We start from the raw sequence: 27,525 nt of genomic DNA on the forward strand, positions 1-27,525 counted from the left end.
CACCAACATCAATACTGAGTGTAACACTGTCATCAATGTTCACACCTGTTCGAGTCTATATTGTATCGCATAGAGCGTGAGATCGGGCTATGAAATGAACACCACACTTGTTACCAGTCATCATTTTTTGCTTTGAAAGATGAATGGGTTTTCTAATTGTACCAATTATACACATAAAATATTCGTTTCCTTGAGTCACGTTCAAAACAACGCGTGACGAAACACTTGCAAAACCATTGACCGTCTCCCTTGAGAGCACCGCATTGAATCGCATGCCTCTGACAGATCACATGATGCCGATAGCTGGGTCATGTGATCTGTAGTCTTGTTTTGTAAATACGACCGCATTTGGTATCTCATGAGAGAGGTATATCATGTGGATGAGAAGAACGGACTGATGATGATATGGCCACACATTCTCCTCGCAGCCGGACTTGTAACAGGTAAACAGTGACTAATACGTCGTTCTTATTGTTTTATAGTTCTTAAAAAATCGCCCTGCACTTGTTGACAGAGGGTCACGTGTCCCATCGCGATGATTCTGCAGTGTCGAGCAAGACCAATTCAATTCATTGATTCCCTTTGTCCAATACTTTCGAGTTGTTTGTGTATTTTAATTATGACCTGCTTGTGAATATTTGACCGACAAAGATCTAGGGTCGCCTTTGAGGGTCACGTGGGACAGATAACCATGACCGAGTAATATCGTGTACCTGGTTATAAATAGATCCGATCTTTGGACGGGTGTTCCTGTCAACTGGGGTGCATTTATGGGGGTTACTGTCGTACAGTGTACACCTTAGGTCACACAACATAAATTGTACACTCTCTGTACGTCCGCGGCTGAAATCTGTACACAACCGCTGGTCAACCTCACACAAGACTGTACATCACAAGCTGTAATATCGTCAGGGAACTATACACAGCTAGCTACCGTACTTTAAGTGAGTGAGTGAGTTTAGTTTTACGCCACATTCAGCAATATTCCAGCTGTAAGGTTGCGGTCTATACACAATGGAGTCTGAATCAGGCAATCCAGTGATCAACAGCATGAGCATTGATCTGCGCAATTCTAAGCATTGATTTCCCCTGTCTCGTACTTTCGAGCTTTTTGTGTATTTTAATTACGACCTGCTTGTTAATATTCGGCCAGCTAACCGACTAAAATGTAGGGTAGCCTTTGTGTGACTCTCGAGGACAGATAACCGAGCAATATTGTGTACCTGTTTAAAAATAGATCTGGGGTGCATTTATGGGGTCACAGCTGTACAGGTCACACAACATAAATTGTACACTCTTTATGCATCCTCGGCAGAAATCTGTACACAACCGCTGGTCAACCTCACACAAGACAGTACATCACAAGCTGTAATATCGTCAGGGAACTATACACAGCTACCGTACTTTAAGTGAGTGAGTGAGTTTAGTTTTACGCCACATTCAGCAATATTCCAGCTGTAAGGCGGCGGTCTATACACAATTGAGTCTGGATCAGGCAAGCCAGTGATCAACAGCATGAGCATTGATCTGCGCAATTCTAAGCATTGATTTCCCCTGTCTCGTACTTTCGAGCTTTTTGTGTATTTTAATTACGACCTGCTTGTTAATATTCGGCCAGCTAACCGACTAAAATATAGGGTAGCCTTTGTGTGACTCTCGAGGACAGATAACCGAGCAATATTGTGTACCTGTTCTGGGGTGCATTTATGGGGTCACAGCTGTACAGGTCACACAACATAAATTGTACACTCTCTATGCATCCTCGGCAAAAATCTGTACACAACCGCTGGTCAACCTCACACAAGACTGTACATCATAAGCTGTAATATCGTCAGGGAACTATGCACAACCACCGTTCTTAAAGAGTGAGTGAGTTTAGTTTTACGCCACACTCAGCAACATTCCATCTCTATGGCAACGGTCTATATAATGGAGTCTGGATCAGACAATCCAGTGATCAACAGCATGAGCATCGACCTGCGCAACTGGGAATCGATGGCATTTGTCAACCAAGTCACCGAACCTGACCACCCCACCCCGTTAGTCGCATCTTACAACCATGGATTACTGAAGATCAATATCCTAACCCGGACGGTCACGGGCCATGTACTTAAAGGCTGTACACACTCGGTGGAAATATATACACAGCTAAATAAACTGTAAATAACCGTTCTGCACCATCACCGTACAAGAACCTTGACATTCGCTACTCTATGTATAGGAGAAAAGACGCCTCCGAGGTTTTGGTAGACAATGTAAAACCAGATGGGGAGGGAAATCCCGATGGGAGGACAATGTAGAACCGGAGGGTGAGGGAAATCCCGAGTCGGAGCACCGAGGGATTTCCTGACCCCGATGTTTTTACATTGTCTACCACAACCGAGGAGAAGAGTTTTCTCTAACATATATGCCGTCAGCGTTGGATAATTACAATGTAGATGATCATTTAATGAAACTGCATAACAATAACTGAAGCGCGCGTAAAATCAATTTAATGACAGCAACTATAAGTAGTTAATTTAACCCAGTTACCTCCGTCGTAAGGGTGGCCGTGCGGTACAGCGCCTGCCTTCGAGTTTGAGACTTGTGGTTCCTATCTCGCCAGTGAAAACATCGTACTTTGAGATTAATCATGAACGATGTTTTTTCAGTTGCTTTCAAATTCTCATCTATCATTTGAATGCTGATGTTCATATAAAATTAAGAAAAGTAAAACCTGGGAAGCAGTCTTAGTAACCTCAAATGTGGTTATTCTGGGAAAACAAGAGATGACCTAAGATATAGTGAGAAACACACGTGAGGTTTATATTGTGAATCAAATGACGCAGACTCAAGACTGGAATTAATACGGTCACAGGTGGGCTTGTTCGCCGCTGAGACAGAAGGAGGGTTGATATTAAATTCCGCACTATCATGACGAAGACACTTTATCCCCTCAGTCTATGAAAGGGGTTGACCGGGGAATGTCTAGGCTTTTTTTTCATTAGGTGTGAGGGGGGCCCCCCAGGACCACATCTTAAGTCGTTATGTCATAAGTTGGGACATATATGCCGCATTTCTGCTATTGCAAACACCTTATCTAACTGACGCCAAGTATTACGCTACGCCTCCAAAATACAAGCGACACTCGAAATACACCGGTATACCCAAGGTAACAGTTTCCTGTTCTGCACCGCGACATGTTAATGATTGTAATTGACTGATTCCTGCAAACGTATCCAGTGTATGATTGTTGAGTCTGAGGTCTGGTGTTCAAAGAGTGTCAGCATGAAACAGGCGCCAAGACGAAAACTAGCGTGAAACTAATAGACATATGAGGGGGAAATACGGTACTTCTAAAACACTCACTGCATCGAAGACTGATTTCCCCGCTAACCTGAGGGATCCAACTGCAAACCTTATGCTGCACCTGAACTGCATCATTATGCTGAAAAGCATGGTGCCAACAGCAAAGTTTGGGTGTAAAGTTTGGTTGAATTTTTCACTGTTTTTTTTTATCATTTACTGAACTCATTACAAAAACCCTTTCAACGTTTTGAACATGTTTTTCAATACACCAGTTCATGTGTAAACAGTACCTTTAAACAGTATGAAATATTTTGCAAAATTTAGTTGAGGACAGTTGCCTGAAGTAAGTGGCTATATTTCCACCAGTGAGGCTAAAGTTTATGGGAAGAATATACGTTACGACGGTTTGTAAATAATCAAGTCTGGAGCAGACAGTCCATGTGGCATGTGCCAACCAAGTCAGTGAGACTAACAACCTGATCCCGTTAGTCAGCTGTTATGACAAGTATGGGTACAGAAAGCTATACTAACCCTGGCCTACAGGGCTTGGAAGACAGGAAACCTGACCACGTTGTGAAGATGTTGATTTTTGAAGTCTAAGTACACCTTGTCACAATATTATTCGTTACACTCCTGTACTGAGTCTCTGTTAGTAGGTTTATTTAGATTGTTGATTTTTGCAGCGTGTCAAGGGAGCTATGACGACTACAGGGCGTGGCTCTCCAAGGCAGCAAACAACGTCACCGTACAAAAAGACTTCAGAAAACACCTGCATCTCTTCAAGGATGACACTCAGGTAACTCTACCTAAACATACCGGAGGTAGATTCATCTCGGCACATTAAGGATTAAAAGTTTTTAGAGACTTTTCGTTTAATATATGGTGTTATTTTATATAGTTATAGTTAATTTGTGTTATCAAATATAAACTTGAATGTAATCAACTGTTAATAATTCGCAGGATTATGGAACACCTGCGTTTCCATGTACACCCACCCCGGGGTCAGACACCATACCCACTTCAGGTAAGAAAGGTAGCAAAATCCCACAACTCCAGGTAAGGTATAACAATGAACTAATCGTACAGGTCCGTCTTCTGAATTCAGCCAATATTAATATACATGAAAAATGCTTATATAGAATGTGCTTTCGATATATTAACAGAACTAATATTCCATATTTTCACAACAATCACAAAGAATGGCCTCATAATGCAAATTAAAGTTCCGTATAAGTTATATAGTACACTGATATATTAATATATAGTATTCCCAGAAATTATTGAGAATCATGTTGCGTCATGTAACTCATTACGTTTATTAACTTCTGGCGTTTTACTTACATAAACATGTTAAAACATCATCCTTTTACAGTCTCAGTCTTGTTTTAGTACTTTGTTAGACATCCTCGCTCAGCAATGCATGCCTGAATACGCCTAGGCACACTAGTATGACTACCCATCAAAGTTTGTAGGTAATCGTGTGACAGGGTATCCCAATATTGGACCACCTCGGCCTTCATATCTTCAATATTTCTCAGTCCCTTTTGGTTTATTCTGTCCTTCATGACTCCCCACACATTCTCAATTGGGTTTAGGTCTGGGCTGTAACTGGGCCAGTCTAAAACTTGAACATTTTCGCCCGACAACCACTGTTTTGTGTAGCGCGCAGTGTGTTTTGGGTCATTATCATGCTGGAAAATCCAATCATCTTCATACAATGTTTGTGCTGTCGGAAGAAGGTGACCATTTAGAATGTCAACGTATCTTTCTTTTGTCAAGTTTCCCGTGAAAACACACAATGGCGTCACTCCGCGAGCCGATATGCCACCCCACATGTGAAATTTCGGGCTATGTTTTGGTCGCTGGTAGATAGGCTTGACAGTATCTTTGGTCCAAATTTTCACACTATTAGGGAAAAGCCAAACAGAACTTTCATCCGAAAAGAAAACATTATCCCAATCTTGATTTTCATGAGCCCGACACCAGTTTAAACGGTTTTCCTTTTGTGCATCTTTCATCAACGGCGAGGGAATTCCACGTTTTTTCACCCAATTAAGTCTCTGTAATTCCTGCCTAACTGTTTCATTGCATACCTGAGGACTTCCTCTGCTAATCAACACTTTTCAGTTTGCCCCTACTCACAATCTGCCCAAGTCTTCGGCGATCCACAACACTGAATTTCCTAGGCCGACCTGCCCCTGCTTTGTGCTCTATCCCGGTTCCTGTTTGAATATTCTTCAAAGTTCTGTATACTGTAGACAGAGGAATACCATGTCTACAAGCTAACACTTTAGCCTCACCCCTTTCAAAATCATCTAGAATGAGCTTTCTTTTCTCTCTTGCTGTAAATTCTGCCATGTCATCACAGGAAGCCGTCTGCTCAAACAAGGGAGATAACTCTTGACGTAATGAGCTGCCTTCTAAGCCCTCAAGAGTTGTCTCCCTTATTTAGTATGCTTAGTGCATAGTGAAAGCCCTTTTTCCAATCTTAGCATCATTAGAAAAAAAACCCAAAGATTTTCTCAATAATTTCTGGGAACACTGTATAATGTTAATATTTGTATAATGGGATAAAATTGCATTAAATATTGGAATTTCCAAAATACAATCATTTCATGCTTGTTTGTGTATAAATTCTGTTTCATTATGTACTGGTATTGTATCAGTTCACAGACTGACTCCAGCTGATGTCCAAGTGGTCGCGGCTATGGGAGACTCCATCACGGTATGTGAACATGCCGGTCATATATTCTTGGACACCATACTACCTGTAGGAGATATAGTAAGAATGGACCCGTGAAGGTATGGTTTAGAGTTGGTCCTCAGTAACCCATGCTTGTCGGAAGAGGCAACTAACGGGATCAGGTGGTCAGACTCGATGACCTGGTTGAATCATGTCAATCGTATCCCAACAGCATAGATCGATGCTCTTGTTGATCACTAGATTGTCTAATCCAGACTCGGGTATTTACTGACCGCCGCTACATAACTGGAATATTACTGGCTGCGAGGATAAAAAACAAAATAACAAGAAGCAAGAACAGTATTAGACAAATAACTGTTGAATAAGACCGGTATGTCCGTTTTGTGTCTCGTCATATATTTCCAGTCACACGCCGTATTATGTGTTGCAGGCAGGGACGGGAATTACAGCCTGCACCATTATTGGACTGCTATGGCAGGACCGGGGACTGTCTTGGAGGTTGGAAACTTTCACTAACATACATGCTTTTTCTCGGTGCAGTTTGTGTTTCCCCAATGACAGTGGGGTAGCCTAGTGGTTAAAGCGTCAGCTCGTCGCGCTGAACACCCGTTTCGATCCCCCACATAGTTACAATGGTGAAGCTCATTTCTGATGTCCCCCGCCGTGATATTGCTACAACGGCATAAAACCATATTCAGTCAACCATTGTCTTCCCCTTGTTCGGTTCCTGAAATGCATAAACAAACAAAATCGATTGTAACTCCGAAGCTAACAGTCATCGCAAAAAATCAGTTGACTGGAAAATAGATCGTGTTGGATTATCTGTTGAGTTACTATTACTTTACATTTAACGTCCCAGTGATAGTTCGACACATTTCGCAATTTTATTGAATACAAACTTTGTCAATAGTAACTAATTCAACAAGAAGTGGCCATTGTTATAGGTCAATCCTTGTTTAAGTAGTTGTGTCTGTTCTCTTGTACTACACAACCTGTCACATACTGGCAAAGTTGATATAGTAGATGTAGTGAGTAATTATATGCAATAACATGTTGGTGTTTTGTTGCAGCATCGGCGGCGATGGCGACTACAACTACCAACCCACTATTCCAAGTACGACCTCATCACCTTTCTCTCATACAACAGCGCTTTAAGATTTCCTATATATTATAGTTCTAGTTGCTTGGGATACATCGTGTGTCGAACAATAACAGACAATCTCCTGTGTTGTACGGCAGCTGCTGACATGATACAGTATTTAACGGTGCTCAGTGTTGTACTATACTGGAGAATTTACCGTGCTATTGAATTTAGAGTGAGTGAGTTTGGTTTTACGCCGCTTTTAGCAATATTCCAGTGATATCAAGGCTGGGGACACCAGAAAATGGGCCTCACACATTGTACCCATGTGGGGAGTCGAACCCGGGTCTTCGGCGTGACGAGCGAACCACTAGGCTACCCCACCGCCCCTGTTGAATTTACAACAACTGGAGGTATGTCTACTGCCACTCATATATAAACGTGTTCTTCAGATATTGTGAGAAAGTTCAACCCCAACGTGAAAGGGTTCTCCGTGAAGAGCGGTACAGCGAGGAGCAGAAACGCTCACCTCGACGTAGCTGTACCAGGAGCCAAATCAGAGTAAGAGAGTATGTGCGTGTGCGTGTGCGTGTGCGTGTGCGTGTGCGCGAGAGAGCGAAAATGGTCATGAGAGGTGAGGTAGTTGCGACTGTGAAATGATAATCCAAGTTTAAAAAAATGATTTTTTCCCTGAACATTTTGTTAAGTGTCATTAAAAAAGTCGAAAATTTGATAAAATAAAAGGCTCGTACATATGTTTTATCCAAATTTAAGTAATATATTAGCGGATGGTTGAACACATGATGGACTTATGATACTTATTTTAACAGTCAACATGCAGTCAAGAATATTTTTTTCCCTTAAGCACCGAAAAAATAGAATTATAGTCGACAGTTGTCAATGATCAAGTAAAGCTTTTGTCTGGACTGTGTTTATTCACGTATACCTGTATACAAAGGGATATGGTGGAACAAGCACAGTCTCTAGTAGAACGACTGAAGTCAGAACCAGGGGTCGACTTCAAGAACGACTGGAAGCTCATCACCATCTTCATCGGCGGCAATGATCTGTGCGACTTCTGTGATGATAAGGTGAGCATAATTCCGGGCTATTCACACATTAAGAGAGTGAATGAGAGAGTGAGTGAGGTTGTAGGCCGCAATCAGCAATATATGTAGATCCTAGAGGTCCGTATGCCATAGGTTCTCAGCAAGCCATACTTAAACTCGTATTACAAAAAATACCACTGTAAAAAAGGGCAGTGAATTTCATTTGTGTAGCAACAATAACACGCCCTCTGAGTCACAGTATAAGGAAAGGAATGAAGTCCAAATTATTAAATTAAATGTTGGTATCGTTTCTTTTGCCCGTTAGTTCATTGTAGACCCGGAATCTCGACTAGATGAACACATCACCTTTCGACAACGTTTATGTTGACACTCCAACCAATAAACTTCCTAGTACTTGAATGGCTGGGATTTAGCTAGAGAAAATACGGTAAGTTGACGTGGAATTGTTAGGATCAACGAACTCTGGGATATACGTCAAGGGAAATAAGGTTACTTGACGTGGAGTGGTTGGGATACAACGAACGCTGAGATTTAACCTGAGCGGAGACTTGACGCAGGCAGGCAGAGAAGCATTCCTGAACCACGAACACCCAAAACTACGAACCCCAGATGTGGGACGGAATGATGGCGTTATGCTTCACGGGATCATCTCCTGAAGCCTTCAAACCAAACCCTCTGACATTAACGTGACGCGAGTTTCCACATGAGTAGACAGTGGGTTGTTTATTTTCCACAGGGGCGCTACAACGCCAGCAACTACGTCCAGCGTGTACAGAATGCTCTTGACATCCTCCACTCCAACATCCCCCGCGCCTTCGTCAACCTGATGGAGGTGAACCACGTGGACGAGATGAAGAAACTCAACATTGGCCTTGTCTGTTCAGTAGCTCACCTGTAAGATAATTGACATTAGAAAGCCCATTCGTAACTACTCGCCTCTTTCCGTGACCTGCAAGAACGCCATCCGGCTTGCCGGAATGACACGAGTAGCTGCTTGTGGAAAACCATCCTGGAATCTACCGCCCATAAACGATTAGCATAAAATGTAATTTTTTAATGTGAAGAAATTGCGTCAGTACTAGACACAGTTGCATAATTGGTGGGTCTGTATAGAATTATCATTACTTACACAAAGTATGCAATTCCCAGTTTGTTGTTAATTAATAATCTACCGCAGAGAACAGAGGACACATTCACACATTTATTATATCCTACGTGCCTGGTTTTAGTTCAAAGTAGTTTTCCGGTATTCAAGGTTTATATGTCTTGCTTGATAACAGAAGCTACACCGAACCATCGCTCTCACTGTCATACAGAAGTTGTTCATGTATACTGGTCAAAATAAGTTAGGGCTATCGGTATTTTTATGACTGGTATTTTATTAGTATGTCAATGAATAAATACACCTTTATTCATGATTTCAAAGTTGTCAGTATCCCAAACTGTCCAGTAGCTCACCTGTAAGATAATATGTTGTTATCCTTCTTCAGATTTATATGCCGTTGTGGTGCCTACCCTGGCAGCGAAGAGGCGTCACAGCAACTCCATCAGGCAACGGACGACTACGACATCGAGCTGGAGAAGCTGGTGGCCAGTGGACGATACGACGACAGGGACGACTTTACAGTGGTCATACAGCCGTTCTTCAGAGACACGATGCTACCTTTAAAGGTACGCATTGTGAATCTTTAAATCGAATATACACTTCACAATATCCAATATCCAGAAACAATCATCTGTTAGTTTCATTGTGATTATTCAGTTGGCAGTACAGTTTTCATGATCCTCAGGTATTTGTAGACAAAGACAAAGATCAGATCTGATATTGCAACAAGTGAATCATTTATTTAAGGGACGCAACTCTGTAGATATAGATGCGGGGTCCCGTTAGTGAATAGTGTTTTTGTCTAGACCTCAACAATTGTTCATGTGAGATGAGTGCACCTTCCGCCTGATTAGTTTTTGCAGCTCTTCCTGTACCCAAGTTTTGTTTACTGTTGATGCTAGTTGCAAGAATGTTGCTATTCAATGTTTTCAGGACGGCAAGCCTGATCTCACCTTCTTTTCCCCGGACTGTTTCCACTTCAGTAGACGCGCTCACGCCGCTGCCGCCATCGCTTTGTGGAATAACATGGTATTCTACCACATGACTTCCCCACACGTATCACCCGTGAAGATCCGGGTTAAAACTGATCTTCAGCAACTCATGTTTGTCGTAATAGGCAACTAACTTGATCGGGTGGTCACGTTTGCTGGTGTGCTTGACACGGGTCATCGTATCCCAGTTGCGTCGATCAGTGCTCATGATACTGATCACTTGACTGTCTTGTGCAGACTCAGCAATTTACCGACCTCCGTAATATACCTGGAATGTTGCTGATAGAGGCGTGAACGACAAACAAAATCCTACATGTAACAGAAACTCCTTTACGAATCCATTCACATTTGCTGTTGTTTCAGTGGCAGCCATTTGTAAATGTGTATTTAACCTTGCAAGTATTCTGCTAGATTAACGTTGGTCTCTGAAAACACAGATTTTTTAAAGACATAATTTTAACTAAATTGGGAAAATGGGAAATAAGGAACCTGGAGGGAATCTAGACTTCCTTCATTGAAGACTATAGCATTACGGTGGCTAGAACGGGTGGAAATAAAAATAATATGGTCTAGGACTATGAATGGCTTAGTTCTGGCATCTACGGTGACTATAAGCCGATAATCGCTCCTTTTTCGTTTTAAGCTCGAACCAGTCGGCGAGAAAAGAAGGAGCTGGTCGCCCGGTCAGTCGCCCAACTGTCCTACTCCGGTAGGTAGCTGTCACACTCTGAGTGTGTTGTGAGTGAATTGTGTAAATCACAACATTTCTTTCTGAAGTCGGAGAGGGAAAGACGGCACGTAATCGTTTGCCTCATAGGTGCGACCAAATTCATAGGTTACTGTACTGTTGTAAATTCATACTTCAGGAGAGTCTTGTGGTCGAACCCTTTACAAGAGCCCTGTGATGATTATCGTATCCAAATGTAGTTGATCGATGCCCATGACGTTCATCACAGGATTGTCTGCTCCAGACTCGATTATTTACATACCACTGCCATATAGCTGGAACATTGTTGAGTGCAGCGTTAAACAAAGAAACAAAACTTAGCTGATCCTGTCCTGGACGTAACCGCATTGCACAAGGAGTGTTTTGCAGTCCAGTTATGTTTATGTACTACAGTACTAAACGACTGCGACCAAGTACACTTTGGCTCTTCAGGAACTGACACGCAGATGTTTAGAGGGAACACTGATATTTGCTATATATTCCAGTGAGTGCGCTTAACACGTCTTTGGTCAGTTTTGCAAGTTTTGCAAAGCCCGAAGTATCCCAGGTGCTACACATTCACCACTCCGGTGCAAACAGCAAACCCAGGAACATAATTTGGGCTGGATTTGAACCAACGATGATAGAGCATTTTGTTCCCTGCGGGGCCTTTAAGGCGCTGTGAATAAATACATGACCACTAGCGTTTATAAAGTAAGTTGTCTCGTCAATGTGTTATGGTACTATTTCAGGACAACCCCTACTTGTTCACAAACAAAAACAGCCACGACAGAAGGTGAGGGTCTGCACACCCACCCACCCATCTCCCTGGATCCGGTTTTACAGCACAGAAAACAGATTTACTAATCATGTACAATCATTCCTTACAACCCATGTTCAGGTCGTGCCCTTCCACAAAACGTCTGATATGAGCACAACCAAGCACAGCGAATGTTCTCTTGATTTGCAATATACCTCCCTAACAACACCCACGTGTGACCCACATCAAACGTTCACTCGTGCCATTCCGGGACACGTCGCTCTTTCCGGAAAGGGGCGAGTGTGGACGGCTGACTAAACATCTTCACCACAGCGTCAGCAACGAAAAACGTAACAAAACGTACAAGTCTTTCAATTATTATCCAGCATTACTCAAATACTGTCAACCGAAATGATCCCTGTAAATCATGCCTTTACCTATTCCAATGCAATAACTGAAGTGACTCAGAGCTAACGTCCATCGTATGAATTTGTTGTATATCCACAGCAAGAAGCGTGAAACATGTTGCACATGTTTACTTGTTAGACTCGAAAACATGTTGCACATATTTACTTGGTAGACTCGAAAGCATGTTCCACATGTTTATTTGTAAGCCACGAGAACATGGTGCACGTGTTAACTTGTAAACAATGAAAACGTGATGCATGTGTTTAGTTTGTCGTTATGAAAACGTTGCACGTTTTTCCGTGTAAGCAATGAAAATGTGTTGCACGTGTTAACTTGTAAACAATGAAAACGTGATGCATGTGTTTAGTTTGTCGTTATGAAAACGTTGCACGTTTTTCCGTGTAAGCAATGAAAATGTGTTGCACGTGTTAACTTGTAAACAATGAAAACATAATGTTTACAAGTTTTCTTTGTCGTTATGAAAACGTTGCACGTTTTTACGTGTAAGCAATGAAAATATGTTGCACGTGTTAACTTGTAAACAATTAAAACATGATGCATGTGTTTACTATGTCTTTATGAAAACATGTTGCATTTACTTACTTCTTAGCATAGTTGAACGATCACAATTATAAGAAACATTCTCGATATTGTATTGATCATCCTTCGAGTGTTATGGAATCTACCTCTCACACCATGTGCAGATTCTTGGTTTGCTCGTGGTGAACTGCATGTGGTATGCGCAACTGACAATGAATAGGACGTCTCCTGTCCGATTACCATTCTAGTCTAAGGAATGCTAAATGACCTTTGTTATTTTATTTGTAAATTAGACATGTTTGTAACTATAATTTATTTTGAAAATGGTTATTAAATTATTTATGTAAGATCATCGCTTCATTCGTTTGTAGAATATCCGGTTTTATGAATTTGGTTGGTTTATATAGGTTTCCAATCTCAATGTAGCAAACCTACAAATACGGGTCTGTTAGTTTATATCGCCATTTCAGTCTGTGATAATGGTGCATGAATGTTACTGGTTCTTGGTGTCAACTAATCAATCAGTTGATCGATTAATTAATCAGTCAATGCCTAATCCGCATATAATTCACATACAAAAGAAATATATCATTTAGATGCCATGTTGTGTAGAGGCAGAATGACATAGTTTTGCCACTACCATTTTGAAACGTTCTGCATTTTAATTACATATTGAAGGGGAAAAGAAATTATGGTAGCTGCCACTATCATCAATAAAATGTTCTGAGTTTCGATTATATACTGAAGGGAAAAAGAAAAGGATGGTAGCTCCCAGTACCATCTTGGAAGGTTCTGCTGTTTTATTATATCCTGGCGGGAATAAGAAACTATGCTAGCTGGCACTGCCATGTTCAAAAGTTTCTGCACTTTGATTATATACTGAATGGAAAATGAAACGATGGTAGCTGCCACAACCACCTTGAAAGGTTCTACGTTTTAATTATATACTGAAGGGAAAAAGAAACGATGCTCGCTGCCACTACCATCTTGAAAGGTTCTACATTTCAATATACACTGAAGAGAAAAAGAAACGATGGTACCTGTCACTACCATCTTCAGAAGGTTCAGCATTTCTATTATACACTGAAGGGAAAAAGAAACGATGGTAATTAATTATGACACACATAGTGGATACGGATATCGTAGCACTACTGAAAGTCGACATGACGCTATACTGATACTCAGTATGGCACTACTGATAGCAATGTTATACATTACAATGATAATAATAATGGTGTAATACTACTGATAGTCTGAATACAGACATATAACATAGCACTGTTGATAATCGCCATGACGCTATACTGACACTCGGCATGGCACTACTGATAGTTGCCATGGAAGAATATGGATTCTCATATAACACTACTGATAGTCGGTGTAGCACTGTCATGGTACTCGGTGTAACACTAATGCTAGTCGGTGTACAGTGCAGATAGTCGGCGTTACGCTACTGACCGGATGTAACTCTATTTCAGCACTCAGCAAACTGGATTTAGATTGTCGCTGCGCGTCAAGATTGGACATTGATAAAAAGCATGTGATGAGCTCACCAATCTGCAGACCTGCCCAGAATATCAAGTATTAGCAACCGCATTAAACTGGGATCCTGTCAGGGTCACCCATGCCCGTCCAGGACGTCTGTTGTGTTAGAGCGTTTTGTAAGAGGCAATGGATACGCCAGCCACCCACAAGAGATCACGAAGGTGGCGACGAACCTCTGAAACCTACTCGATAGAATCCACAATACACTGCTGTTGTATATAGCCACGAGTGATGATGGTGATGAATTTATTTATTTGTCAGGGAAATGATTGCTTGGATATTAAGGTCAAGTGAAAGTATGACACTTACGGGTAACTAGGCATGTATTTAGTGTGTATGGATCGCCTGCGTGCTCTACACATTGAGCATGATCTTACGTCGCCTTGCCGCAAATTACGGCGAGTAACAGGTGCGGATACAGCTTTTTGAGAAATTGTGTGCGTGCGTGCGTGCGTGCGTGCGTGCGCATCGGCCCCACACTTTCGGTGCATCTTAGGACTTATGTGTCAGCAAATAACAGTAGTCTGGTCACGTGGTGAACAGTAGGCATTTTACAGTGTTCTTCCAACTTTAAAAGATCATCTGACAAACACAGAGATGCCAACTCTATTTTGGGCCTAAGTGTAATACTGGACGACAGAAAGTGTTTTATCTTATCTCACAAGTGAATGTCGTGCCATTCTATCATTTTCAATGTATCCGACTTACACGCGATGTATTATTTTCAATGTACACCGCTTGGAATTCCGAACTCCTCTGGTGCTGCATGGTAGTACTTCTTTGTCTCGAATACCATTGAATCACGCAAGAAGCACGGAAATTACCGATGTTTTGCGATTGCAAATCGATGGAAGGGAGATATCTCTAAATCTGTTTACCTTGTGTCGTCTGCAAAAATGGCGATTCGCCTCGCATTCAATAGAAGTGCATCAAACAGTTCAAAATTAAAATTCAGGTGTTCGGTAAGATAAATATTTTGTTCACTGGTCCCTCGGGGGCCATGGGCTTATGTACCCTCGAGGTTTGTTTATGTTCCTCGAGCCCGCAGTGACCAGTGAACAACTTATAATGCAGATCCAAAAAGTGTAATACTTGTCTTCCGGTCGCTTCGATATAGTGGAGGTTTTCATAAAGGGAATATTCTAGACAGAAATACACCTCAACAATGATTATGCAACTCCATGCATCAAAAATTATTGGTCAGGTGACACAAGATACTTTAATTCCTTACACATCAATTGGAATGAACGCGATTCCAAGAATAAGCGATTTCCATCGGTGCAAGGCCATTTCTTAACCCCTACATTAGTGCGTTACGAAACACTTCCTTGTGAAACTTTATCCAATTTATTAATTTTCCTACAAGCAGTAGGAAAGCGTACTTTTCGCACATTAGGCTGCATAACAATTTCATGTTTCTCGAGCACATCTTTTTCAAAAGTGACGAGGGCGGTATGATATTATTTTTCTTTTTGATAGAAAAAAGGGTGGAATGAACACATTTTCATTTTTTTCTGTCAGAAATACAGCTTGGGAAGTTTAGCACATGTTAATGAGATAAAGATTCAGTCACACTCATTCTGATAGTGGACAAATGGATAATCAGGACGCGGCCAAGTCAATTTTTTTTTCAAATGGCAATAAAAAATTGTTATGCGCACAAAAATAACATTTCACATCTCCTATTTAACCTTAGTGTAATGGCGTAATTAAAACCGGAATAATTACGCCAAAAGCGTAAGGGTTCGCTTCTCTGCAAACATTACTGGCAAAATGACCCTGTTGCAGACCCTGGTCGCTTTGAAACTAAATTATGTGAGTGAGTGTGACTATATGCCACTTTTAGCAACATTCCAACCATATCACAGCGAGGTCACCCAAAATGGGCTTCACACATTGTACCCATGTGAGGAATTAAACTCAGATTTTTTGGGTGATGAGATAATGATTTAACCATTAGATTACCAAAGCACCTCTGGCATAAAGAAAGAGAAAACACGGGGAATTACAAGTAGCATGTTTAATAATGCCTCGGGTTTGACTGGTTTACATCTGTAAAAATAGTAAACAATATTCAAGGAAGCAAACATTGGTTTATGACAATTTTGAAAAGCAAAACCATTATGATCAAATCGTATGTGTTCATCTTCTTCGAACTGCCATCATGATCATTTTCATATCGATCTCATTTTTTCAGGTTTTCATATAGGTTCCCACTGGAAAACACCTACCAATGGAGAGACCCTACTTTTAGTACTTTTGAACTAACTGCTTAGTACAAGAACTTAACATTAACGTGACCACCTGCAATACTATGGTCGCTGACTTGGATAACTAAACTAGTTTCCTTTCACCGACTACATATTATTCCATACCAGATAAGTGAAGTAAAATTAAACAAATTTTAAACTTAAACAAATGTTTTCAGGGATAGAAAAATAGCCTTCTTGAAAATATGATCATAATATTTATGAGATTATGAATAAACACAACTAGATTACTTCAGTATTTGAAGGTTAAACAGGTGATAATACTTGACAAATACAAACCAAATTCAAATTTAGCTGAATAAGAACGTTTTCAAACACAGAAATTTATTCTGAATCGTTTAGTTGTATGTTTACATTGTCTTAAATGGTGGTGTGGTGTGTAGTGTGATGTGTGTGTGTTGTGTGTGTGCATGAGAGAGAGAGAGTGACATTTGCCTTTGAACATTTCAGAGAGGACTAAAATAACAGTGCTATGGATATAAAGTGGTTTTCAATCAGTATTGCATTCAGCATTATATACTAAGCAGGCAAAGGAATGCAAATTGTTTTAAAAAAAATGAAATCTCGCAAAAGTGAGCATTCATGTTTATGGCTTCGAGTTAAACACTTGACGCAAAGGCAGCATTTCTTTTGCTGTTCAGTATAGTAGATTTTAAAAGTACATACCAAGGCCCTTTCTCTTCACACACATCATGCAGTAGGAATGAATAATTTGTATTCTCTCACAATTGTGCAGACATAGCATTGTGCACTTAATAATATCTTCATTCTTCAAATAATAAAGGCATTAAAATCATGACAATTTTGTTTTTTATTTTTCTGACACACTAGCAGCTGTCGCCAATAAATATTTCTCTGAAAAAAAGGAATAGGAAAAGAAATGTGATAACCTGCATTACCATTATTTAACTATTTGAAGTTTTTCCTTTTTTATGTAAACTGATAGTTCCACGAGCTGTGTTAACGATCTGCACATATGCAGATGACAGATGCTTGTCTAACTGATACATACTTGCATTAAAGGTTTATGGAATCTGCTCAAGAATACGGTTCTGATGATTAAATAGAGTTGTAACAGAATGCAAATAGTGGTTGGGTTAAATGTAATTCTTTTATCAGTACTCCTGTAACATATGGCCAGGGCAAGATTAAGTTACAGGTATTGCCTGTGGTATTCTAAAACTTCAGCCTTTTAATCTCGTTATACACAATATCATCTCAAAGTATGGTGTTTAAAGTCTGCAGTTCATTAACAAAGTAATATCAAGACATGGCTGTGTTGACACCATTGACATGTTTACCTCTGATATTACTCAGGGATATATTAGCAAACAGAACAATATTATCAATAATTCTCAATTGAAAGACTCTCTAGCAATGACAGTATACGGAACCTGCGCACATAAATCCTGCAATGGAGTAACTGACCATTCATAACGCATGGCTTCGGGGTCTCATGATAATTTTTATGGAAAGCATGTACAATGTAAATGACCGCCACTAATATTTAAGGACAAACTGAGTGATCCCTCCCAAATCAATGCACGCACGCACGCACGCACGCACGCACGCACGCACGCACCTAATCCCCCTGCCCCACCATCCCCCGAAACCTTGGTGACCTCCCTACCACAAGAAAAAGATGGGTGATGCACCCTTAAAATCATCACTGCACTCCTTGCCATAATTTATGGACGGTCCCTTAAGATAAATAAACTAAAAGCCACAAACATGTCCTTAAAACACTAATGGCAACAGTTTTTATCCTGGCTCAAAATGTTTTCAAGATTTAACACAGAATCAAACACCAACATTCATTATATACTTTTAATAAACACAAAATGTTCTGTGTGAAGAGGTATGATCATAAAATAAGTTGAATACATGGGTGCCTCCCTTCCCAAAATAGCTCCTATTTATATCCTGTAAAGAAGTTGTACATTTTCACTGCTTGTGAGTTAATTGATTCTGGAATAAAGTTGTGTGAGAATCGCTCAACCCAAACAACACAATGTTTTTCCCAACATTTGTCTTTAGGCAGACTAGGCTAGAATTCAAATACAGTAAAAGTCAGTAATACCCCAAGGGACATAACCCTTTGACTTGTCATTCAAAGAATCAGTCCCACCATAATATATTGTTGTGTTTACATATTTTAACTATCACCCTGCAAACCACTCTCAGCATGATAGGTCTGATAAAAAGACAGTTGTTTTTCTCAAATTTATTTGTATTAGTATTTTGATCACAATATTGGTTTGCAAAATACATATGAGTACACAAACTTAAAAAGGATGTTAAGGCCTTACCTCACTACATGAATTTTCACTGATCTCAGCATTCTATATGGCAATATACATACAACAATCCAACAACCGCCAACAACATAACATGTGGCATAAACAACTGATCAACTGGGACAATGCATGGTGTCCTGCAGCCTGTTCTGTCTTAGATAACATCAGTGTCCCATCTCCACATCTAGGACCAGGCCAGTCTCTACAGACCCACAAAGCCAAGTTTCAGACAGAATCCAACACATCGGAGTCATATCTTTTTGTCCACACCCAGCACCTGGACCAGGCAGTCAAACAGACCCACAATGTCAAGCTTCAGATAGAATCAAACACATCACAGTCACATCTTGTCCACACCCAGCACCAGGATCAGGACTGTCTCTACAGATCCACAAATTCAATCTTCAGAGTCATATCACAATCAACATGCATGTACACTTGTCCGAACTAACTTGTACACATCAGCATGTGAGGTGGTTGTTTGGATTATGGATGGCAGTGTATCTGTGGTATTTTCCTTAAAAGTCACTGCCAGCTTCATTTGTCTCCATTTGTCATTGTTGCAAACTGCGTAGCTGCATCTATTACAATGGACATAAAACTTTCTTTCAATCCAAAATCTGTTTCCATCATGTAAGTTCATAGTGAAATAAACTGACAATTTAAAAAAAAAAATTCATATATTCATTAAAACTAATAGACTTTATGTTCCTGACATTTGTAAGGCAGCCAAAACTGTCACATGTTTTTGATTTATCAACGTCTACAGCTTGTAGATGAAATGAACTAGAATAACCTGCCAACACATGAACAACATGTTATTGCTTGTTTGAAAGAGAATGTGAGTTAGGCTCCATAAAAAGCTCATGGTTTGATCACTATGGGAATCTTTGTACTGTTGGTCTTCTCAGCTCAGCGTAAAGTCCTTACAACCACTGACGGCTTCATGAACTGGTCAACATATGTAAAACGCATCCATACAACAGTCACACTGAGAGGATCAAGAAGCCTTGATGCCATCTGGGTTTGTGGCCCTGAAACAGGAGAGAAGATAAATGTCAATACCGCAACTTAGTTATATACACCACTAATAATCACAAAACCAAATACCCACCTTTGGGTGTCTAACAAACACAAACTTTTGTCCCTTTTGAGATCGACCTTCTACTATAAATGAACAGCATGAAAGGTCAAACCATGAAGACCTGGGTTAGAATTGGTCATTAGCAACCCAAGTTTGTTGTAAGAGGCAACTAGCGGGATTGGATGGGTCAGGTTGACATTGCTGACACATCATCATAATCCAGTTGCATAGATCGATGCTCATGCTGTTGGTTACTGGATTGTCTGATCCAGACTCAATTACTTACATAAATATAGTTGGTATATTATTGGCTGCAGTGTTAAACAACAAACCAACAAACCAAGTGTTTAAAAAAGAAACTGAAACTCAACATTAGAGAGGAAAGATTTGCTACTTGACTCGGAAATTCATACTTTCCCCCAAGCAACCTACAAGCATTTTGTGCCTATTAAGCCATCCTATACTGTTATCTAGGTATAAATGCCAAGTGTCATATCTTCTTTGCCTTGCCATGCCAAAAACCCAGGTTCGACTCCCCACTTGGGTACAATGTGTGAAGCCCATTTCTGATGTCCCCTGCCGTGGTGTTGCTGGAATATTGCTAAAAGCGGGGTAAAACTAAACTCACTCACTCTTATTGCCAAAGTTGCAACCTACCTCCTTTGCTCCACATTGCCAGCCTTCCATGTCAGCTTGTCTTTGCTTGGCAGGGCTGGATGAAAGAAAGGGCATGCTGCCTTCTTGGCACAGCTTAACCCATATCTACAAGGCTGCAATATAATGCACAATGATTTATGATTGACAACATCAGGACTAAACCATCAGGCATACAGCTTTGGCAGACATATGAGTGTTTATTACCTACAAGACAAATTTGCAGAATTCTGATTGTTTAATAGCCAAAGTATACAAAACCATGACGTAGGCGGATGAATGACCTTGACCTTGAGATGGAATGTAGCTGCCAAATGGCTGATCGCTTCAAAATGTTAGAGTCTGTGTATACAATTATGAGTATAAACAGAATAATAAAATTCTTGCCATAATTTCTTATTTGTGTCAATAAATACCTTAAAAAAATAAAATGTTTCTGTATTACAAAACCTTAAATTCAATCATTATCATAAGCTAAGTCATCCTGAGTTATCTCCCCTTATGACTGTTCAGGATATATCATGATGAAAGGTTTTGCATCTATTTCTGCCGAAGATTGAATGTTGTTGGTTAGGATAAGCATATTTAAAGGTTCTTATGGGTAACAAATTCGTCACATGGTGTTTTGAAAGGGCGTACGGGACTGTAAGACCCTTGTAAATTCCAAATTCCTTGAGGTGAAAGGGTATACAGCCCTGTATCAGTTATTGCAAATGAATTATGGGAGTTGGAAAAGCAATAGCCATATGAAATATCATTGTAGGAACCTTTGTAGCCCTTTAGATTTACACATATCAACCTTGTAAAGTAGTTATTTAAATAAATTCTGCGAGGACATTGTCGTTTACTTAATTAACTACTGTAGTGAGGGTGATTCAGCAGTTTACACCACGAGCAAATACTTATTTAATGTAATATATTAGGCATGATAAAGACTGTCAAAATAAGTACAATTCTAGTTTTGTAAATAGAAATGACTGCCCAGTAACTGTTAATCAGTTATGCCAATATAACTCTTCCATGAACAAGGGACATAATTTTCCCGAGTGGTTTGATTTTCAAAAAACTGAGACCAGTTGGGCAGTGTGAGATAAACTGACAACCAATCTATATAACCTAATCAATAAGTTATCATGACATAGGGCTTGTTGAACAATAAGCAACATAAAGTCAATATCAACCTACCTTTGGATGTTTAAAGGGACACTTCATGTTGTGACAGTTGGGGAAGAATCTACAGGTAATCTGGCGAGGATGAGTTGATGCCGCAGGTACCGGTGCCATGGGGGCAGCTAGTATTACCTTGGGTTGGGGGATGGCAATAACTGAAACCAACAAAACATGGAACTAATAAGCTGACACTAGCATAACAGTACAAAGACTTACTATGCAACAGGCACATATGAAATAGCAATGTCAATAGGAAAGTGATCAAATGTAACATATGTTATATTTGGGATTACACTTTCTTGGTTCGAGGTGGGATTTGCACCCACATCCTGAGTCAAGCACTTAATCACCAGCACACAAAGTCAGACACCTAGCACAGTGGAAGATGTGGTGGCTGAGTGGACAAGGTGTCTGACTTGGTGTGTTGGTGATTAGCAGTCTAAGTAAACTTAGCCTCAGTACTTTTCGTTACCCTCCACTACTGAGTCTAACAAAATCTGATTGGAGGTCGCGTCAGGTTACCTTTGAGACTGGCCAATCAGAACACAGCTTATCATATCGCGAAAGTGGACATTTCCACATACCTTTTGAACTTTTTATCTCGAAAAAGTTTGTATCCAAATGCTATTTAGCATATGACTGCATCCGGGTGATGCACATGGCACACATTACAACCATGACAACGGTGAGTAAACAGTCACTGAAAACAGTGTTTATGGCAATATTCAAGGATGCCATCTTGAAGAAATAGTAGCTAATGGTAACCATGTCAACAGACACCCAAAAGCGTATATACTGCAGGTCAAATAACTGTGTTATATGTGGATATTTGTTTGTGGGGAGATCTGCGCCAGTGACATGAATACTTTGGAAGTCCCTCCGATCCCTAAGTAGTAGCCGTTGTCTGACTGGTTAAATCTATTTAACTGTCTCGCTTTTGATTGCATGGTCATAGCATGCTCAAAGGTTACCTGACGTGACCTTCTACTAGGGTTTGTTAGACTCAGTGGCAGAGTGTAAAGAATAACACTGAGACTAAGCTTACTTAGACTGGTGATTAGGTGCTTGACTCTGAGGATGTGGGTTCGAATCCCAGATGGGGCTCAAGTGATTGAGTGAGTTTGGGTTTTACACAGATTTTAGCAATATTCCAGCCATAAAACAGGCGCAGGAGCAAAGAAGGGTTTCACACACAGAAGGGACTCAACCTAACAAAAGTACTAGAATCTGTACTTTACTAACGGAGTGTAATCCCAAATATAACATATGTAACAGCCAAATATTTTCCAGAATAGTTGGCAATTTTAACTTGGCAGTACTGGGCACACGAGTCCTTGAGCACATTTTGAATTCAAACCCACATCCAGGAGAATCAGGAGACTAACCTAGAGGCTGAAATGTCTGTGTGAAGGCCATATTTTGCACCCTTGGTCATAATATTGCTGGGTCATTGCTAAATGAGGTCTAAAACCTAACTGAGTGGCTCAATCCACACAGCTCTGCACAGTGAGCTGGCAGTTAGGAAAATCTGAAGATATTGCAGGCATTCTGCAATGTGATGTAGACAATGGTCTTACCTTGTGGAGGTGATGTAGTCATAGGTTTTCTTCTACTTGCATGTGTGAATGGACAATCTGTTTTTGTACACCGGGCATCATATTTACAATTTGGGTGAATGTACAAACATTTGTCACCAAATTTGCAGCTAGGGAATGTTCTGTAAACATACAAAAGTAAAAAATAATCATTAAATGGATGACAACTAGTGAAACTAGAATTTTAAGGCATAAGAATAAACAGGAGCAGTTCAAGGGAGATCAGCATCCCACATTTTATAGTTACTGAAGATTGTTTTCAGCTATATTCAAACCGAGCAGACTATAAAGACTGTGTGTGACAAGACAATGTTTTACACTCACTTGCAAGTGACTGTGGGATGGTGATATTCACATGCATTGCCATTAACACATGCTGGCCAAAATCGACACTTTTCAGCCATTTTTGCCTTCTTCAGTGGGGTCATAGAAGGGTCTTCTTCATCTGTAAGAAAACATGTCCACAGTTAAGATGAGTGAGTGAGCGAGTTCAGTTATACACCACACTTAGACAGAGGTGAGGCTTTGTTTGTTTGTTGTTTACACCGCACTCAACAATATTCCAGCTATAGAGTCTGTAAATAATCAAGTCAGGACCAGACAATCCAGTGATCGGAAGCATGAGCATTGATCTACGCAGCTGAGATATGATGATGTGTTAACTGTTGGTCTGCATTTGTTAGACACCTGATGTCCATTTAATCACAGCCTAAGAAAATTCCATATTTTACATTTATACATAAGTTAAACTCCAAGGGAAAGGTCATAACTAATCACATAACTCTAAACACGGAGATTCCCAGCTTCAATCAACTATTTTCTATTTCTACTTTTTTTAAAATATCAGCATGACCTGGTATCAACCAAATGCTCACAGATACCGGGAATTCCCGTATTTAAGCCCGGGCTTAAATTCGAAAATGCTCATAAATAAAAACAGAAACGTTCATCAACCAGAAAGCTGTAAATATGCACTGAACAATCTAATGTAAATCAAGGCATGTTTGACATTGTGTACTGAGTTACTTCTCATCAATGAGTCATCTGTTAATTTTTTTTTAGTATTTTGTGACACTACCATTCACAAGCTACAAAATTCCTCACTGGGGCATGCACTCACCATCAGAGTCCTTGAGGCTGATAGAGAAAGGTTTGATTCTGGGTGGAGCTACTCGGGATGTGACATCCATGACCCGTGTAGACTCGCCTATGTCCTCCATGTCCACCTCCATGCTCTCATACTGGTCGGGGTCAACACCATCCAGGGTCACAATGAACTTGGTGTTCTTGGAACTGTAGGGAGATAGAAGCACTGAAACACTGTGGTACACTCCGGTACATTTTGGAACATCGGGTTGAGAAAAATGATGGCGATTATGTGGGGCAGTAGGCTCACAAATATCCTGTACATTTTGTAGATCATAAATAACATCATTCTCACCTTGTCACAGCTGCTAGCTTCAGATTGAAAACTGAAGCACTGTGGTACATCGTGTTCAAACAAGAGTCGTAAGAAAATGACAACCACCTGGCCGCAACATATTTCAAAGAACAAATTGCCTGACAGTTACTTACAGTCAACTTGATTTTTTTAACACTAAGCCTAAATTGTTTCCATGGAATTCATGACAATTAAAAATGACAAAAAAGCTGCAAATAGCAAAAAGCACCACTTCAAGATCTGTTTGATATATCTGCAAAGATTTGTTGAAAGACATGGGATGTTTTTTAAATTATGGTCCAGGAAAAGAATTATAATGAACGGATGGACAGACAGACGAGGTGTTGACTATAGTAGTATAGGGAATGATAGTTTTAAAACACTTTCATAAAACCCCTCTACAAAGCCTTATTTACTAAATAAGGCTTTGGTTGGGCCCCTTAGCTCTTGCTACTATTACCCCTACTACAAAATTACTGTGCCTTGGTAGGAGGTAACACTGTGCCGTACGGTACGATCAATAATTCTTCTCTTACAAACCCCCTACCCGGCCCACCCCTCAAGTAGTACAAGTTAGGTTCGTCGGCTTTCATATCCACTTTATCTATGTTGTAAGTTTTGACTGACCATATAGGATCGGTGGCTCGCTTACGGCTATCGCCCCTATGTTATGTTTATATCGAGGAAACAGTTTAACGTGAACCGCCTATGATCTCTTTGGTGTTCGTAATAAAGGCTTGTTGGGCTTTTTGTATCCCCTGTTCTATGTACTTTTTTTTCTCGTCCTCGCTGATAGCAGACTTACGAGACTTGGACCGAATATCTTGTTTCATTCCGTTATATTTTGTGAGTTCAGAGAGGATTGAACGAAACTCCTCTTCTGAGATCTTACTGTCAGAGAGTGCCGTGGAAATTCGCTCACTCACTGTGTTCAGCTTTGCTTCGGCCAGAACCCTGATCTCGTCATGTTTCAATGCCTTACGATTAAGTCTGCGTGATACTAACTTAAGCGCCAACCCTACCAACCCTGTCACCCCAGCCGTTATTTCAATACCTAGCACTATAGGTGCAGCCACGATGGTGGTTAACAACCCAACGCCTGCCGCCCCTAGTCCCATGCTGGTTGCCATAAGGGTAGTGTCAGCCCCGTTCACGATATTGAAAGCTCTATTATACTTTTTACATAGTGCTTTCCGCGTGTCACGGTCTTGTTCTAGTTGACGTTTCACATCACATAACTGCCTCAAGCGGAACCCATCTACGGTTTCCAACGTCTTCGCTACTTCCTCTACGACTGGGTACAGACCCATCCTATAATATATATTTTGAAAGATATTTTAATTGGGGTTCAGTTAATATTCTATCAATTAATTTGAAGTCTATAAGGTCTAGATTACTAGTCAGGGTAATAGGTGAGAGGCTAATAGAATTTCCTGTTGTAATAAAAACCCCACTGAGGTTTATTAAGCGGTTTATAGGGGCCCCGTGGGTATCCTGTTGTATAACAATACGACAATATTTTTTTGTGTGTTCGTCAAACCAGTGTATTGACACCCCGGGTAAAATTTGGTGTACTCTTGAGATGTTTTCATTACCTAAATAGAAAAAGAAGACTTCTATGATGAGTGTGAAAGGGGTGTATATATCAGGCCTTAAGTTAGCAGGATAATTGCTAAATGTTAATTTATTTTTTACTTCACTCCTTAACCTATTTTTTTCGGTATTACTAGTTCCTATGGCTACACTATCCGGAATGAAATCCCCGGCCCAGATGCCGTTGTTCCTAATCTTAGCGACAGTCCCATGTTCGTTTAATGTGATATAAGGTGAGGTGAGTGTTAAGTTGATCAACCATTTGGGCTCTTTAAAATCTGATAACGACACCCGTCTGTACACGTTGTCTTTGAAGTGCAGGATGTATAATTCATCTTCCTCACCAGGCTGATCGAATCCCTCTGTATCTCCCAGGTCGTTAAGTGTAGTGTTGGGATGATGACTGGTCATTATTATACTATTACGATATAATTTCCAACTGGTTTTCTGATAATAATTCAGGGGTTAACTTCATACCCATGAAGTGTATGTTGTCAGGCAGGAAGATATTGATTAGTGATATCTTGTTTTCCACGATCACGTTGACCCCCTGCAGACTGGTGTTGGAGCCGACACCCACCCGCACGTAAACGTTGCAAACTTGAAACTGGTGTCGTTTCACCCACCCGAGTTTGATCCCCTTCACGATCTCGACATCATTCCCCGATGGTTCCCCTAGGTAGACTTTGATGAACAGTGTTGAGTTTGCCGGTAGATCCTCTAGTATCTTGACCACGCCTTCGAATTCAGACACCAACTGCAATTTCACGTTTTGCATGGCCGGTTTACTCGATAGCATGTGGGCTGCTATAGTGTTGACTGGGCTGACGACTATACTACGTCTCTGAGTTGGGACGTAAGCCACGAGCAGGGTTCCATTGTTCACGACTTTGTTTAGGTGGTTGTCTTTGTTATCCGTGAACACGTAAGGGGAGACGAGTTTAATATTGAGAAACCATTTGTTATCGGGTAACAACACCCACTTGTCATCTTCGGTGAAGACGAGCATATATGGTTTGTTTTTGGCGACGGTAGTGCTCTCAACATCGTCTAAGTCGAACAGTTTACCTCCGAACGATGGGTATATTACCCAATTATTATCACCGGTGTTGACAAGGGAGTACTTAGTGTTTACTGTTGCTCTTGTGGTATCTATCATATCACTTAGGGTTCCACCGGAGGGGATTTCAACGCGTTTGTAAATGTTGTTTTTCAGTTGCAA

At 40.5% G+C, this 27,525-nt stretch overlaps 2 protein-coding genes across 2 annotated transcripts in view; one reads left to right on the forward strand and one right to left on the reverse strand.

Annotated features, from left to right (window-relative positions):
- Positions 1-298: 298 nt before the first annotated feature.
- Positions 299-13,001, forward strand: LOC137293944 (phospholipase B1, membrane-associated-like). The gene is made up of 13 exons (XM_067824829.1): positions 299-443; positions 3,972-4,084; positions 4,249-4,312; positions 5,955-6,013; positions 6,423-6,490; positions 7,063-7,106; positions 7,526-7,634; positions 8,032-8,164; positions 8,880-9,037; positions 9,634-9,814; positions 10,182-10,277; positions 10,884-10,949; positions 11,699-13,001. Exons 1-13 carry the CDS (start codon positions 359-361, stop codon positions 11,744-11,746), a joined length of 1,224 nt encoding a protein of 407 aa, XP_067680930.1. The 5' UTR covers positions 299-358; the 3' UTR covers positions 11,747-13,001.
- A 3,203-nt stretch (positions 13,002-16,204) lies between these two features.
- LOC137293578 (zinc finger CCCH domain-containing protein 14-like) overlaps positions 16,205-27,525 on the reverse strand; it is a 39,857-nt gene continuing 28,536 nt past the window's right edge. The window contains exons 11-16 of the mRNA XM_067824214.1: positions 24,390-24,562; positions 23,594-23,714; positions 23,252-23,391; positions 21,690-21,829; positions 20,508-20,620; positions 16,205-19,800 (exon numbers count right to left, since the gene is read on the reverse strand). Of these exons, the coding sequence (XP_067680315.1) occupies positions 19,767-19,800; positions 20,508-20,620; positions 21,690-21,829; positions 23,252-23,391; positions 23,594-23,714; positions 24,390-24,562 (721 nt within the window). The 3' untranslated portion in view covers positions 16,205-19,766. The remainder of the gene's footprint in view (positions 19,801-20,507; positions 20,621-21,689; positions 21,830-23,251; positions 23,392-23,593; positions 23,715-24,389; positions 24,563-27,525) is intronic.

This window comes from Haliotis asinina, chromosome 8, assembly GCF_037392515.1.
Source record: "Haliotis asinina isolate JCU_RB_2024 chromosome 8, JCU_Hal_asi_v2, whole genome shotgun sequence".
In the NCBI taxonomy this organism is placed as follows: Eukaryota; Metazoa; Mollusca; class Gastropoda; order Lepetellida; family Haliotidae; genus Haliotis; species Haliotis asinina.

Coding starts and splice junctions, on each gene's coding strand:
- LOC137293944 (XM_067824829.1), top strand. CDS start 359: ATGAGAGAGGTATATCATGTGGATGAGAAGAACGGACTGATGATGATA. Junction 8,165..8,879: donor GCGACTTCTGTGATGATAAG/GTGAGCATAATT, acceptor TATTTTCCACAG/GGGCGCTACAACGCCAGCAA. Junction 10,278..10,883: donor TCGCTTTGTGGAATAACATG/GTATTCTACCAC, acceptor TTTCGTTTTAAG/CTCGAACCAGTCGGCGAGAA.